General features: G+C 43.9%; 1 protein-coding gene across 1 annotated transcript; it reads right to left on the bottom strand.

Moving 5' to 3' along the window:
- Positions 1–4: 4 nt before the first annotated feature.
- LOC140966010 (tubby-like F-box protein 5) lies at positions 5–394 on the bottom strand (the record flags this gene model as incomplete). The annotated part of the gene is made up of 1 exon (XM_073426285.1): positions 5–394. A coding segment is annotated over one exon (390 nt), but the record flags the coding sequence as incomplete, so codon positions are not given.
- Positions 395–399: the final 5 nt, after the last annotated feature.

Raw genomic sequence — 399 nt, forward strand, 5'->3', positions numbered from 1 at the left:
CAGCAACAAGCTGAAAGTTCTTGACAGAAGCCACAGTTACGCGCCCTCTGAAGTTCAAGCACCAGCACTGCAGTTGTTCATGCCATCTTGGAGTTTTGTTTCTTAAAACCAGTGGTTCTGTAGCTCCACCAACTGATTCCTTTGACTTATGAAAACTGGTGGAAGTAGAAATTTCCGGAACAGGAATCGTGTGCATGGTGCAATTCATTCGTCTTGGCCCTCTTGTACGAAGAACGTTGAGCTCATATGATATAGTGGCCACTTTATAGTTGCAAAGAGGCAGCCTTGGCGAGACTTTCTTTGTTGAAATTCTTTTTCGAGACCGACCATTTGATGGGATTTCGGAGTGGGATGGAGTTTGACAGTCGTGAATAAAAAACTTGGAACCAAAAAAGTTGG

The sequence above is a fragment of the Primulina huaijiensis genome, unplaced genomic scaffold (genome assembly GCF_012295235.1).
Source record: "Primulina huaijiensis isolate GDHJ02 unplaced genomic scaffold, ASM1229523v2 scaffold198014, whole genome shotgun sequence".
NCBI classification, from domain to species: domain Eukaryota; kingdom Viridiplantae; phylum Streptophyta; class Magnoliopsida; order Lamiales; family Gesneriaceae; genus Primulina; species Primulina huaijiensis.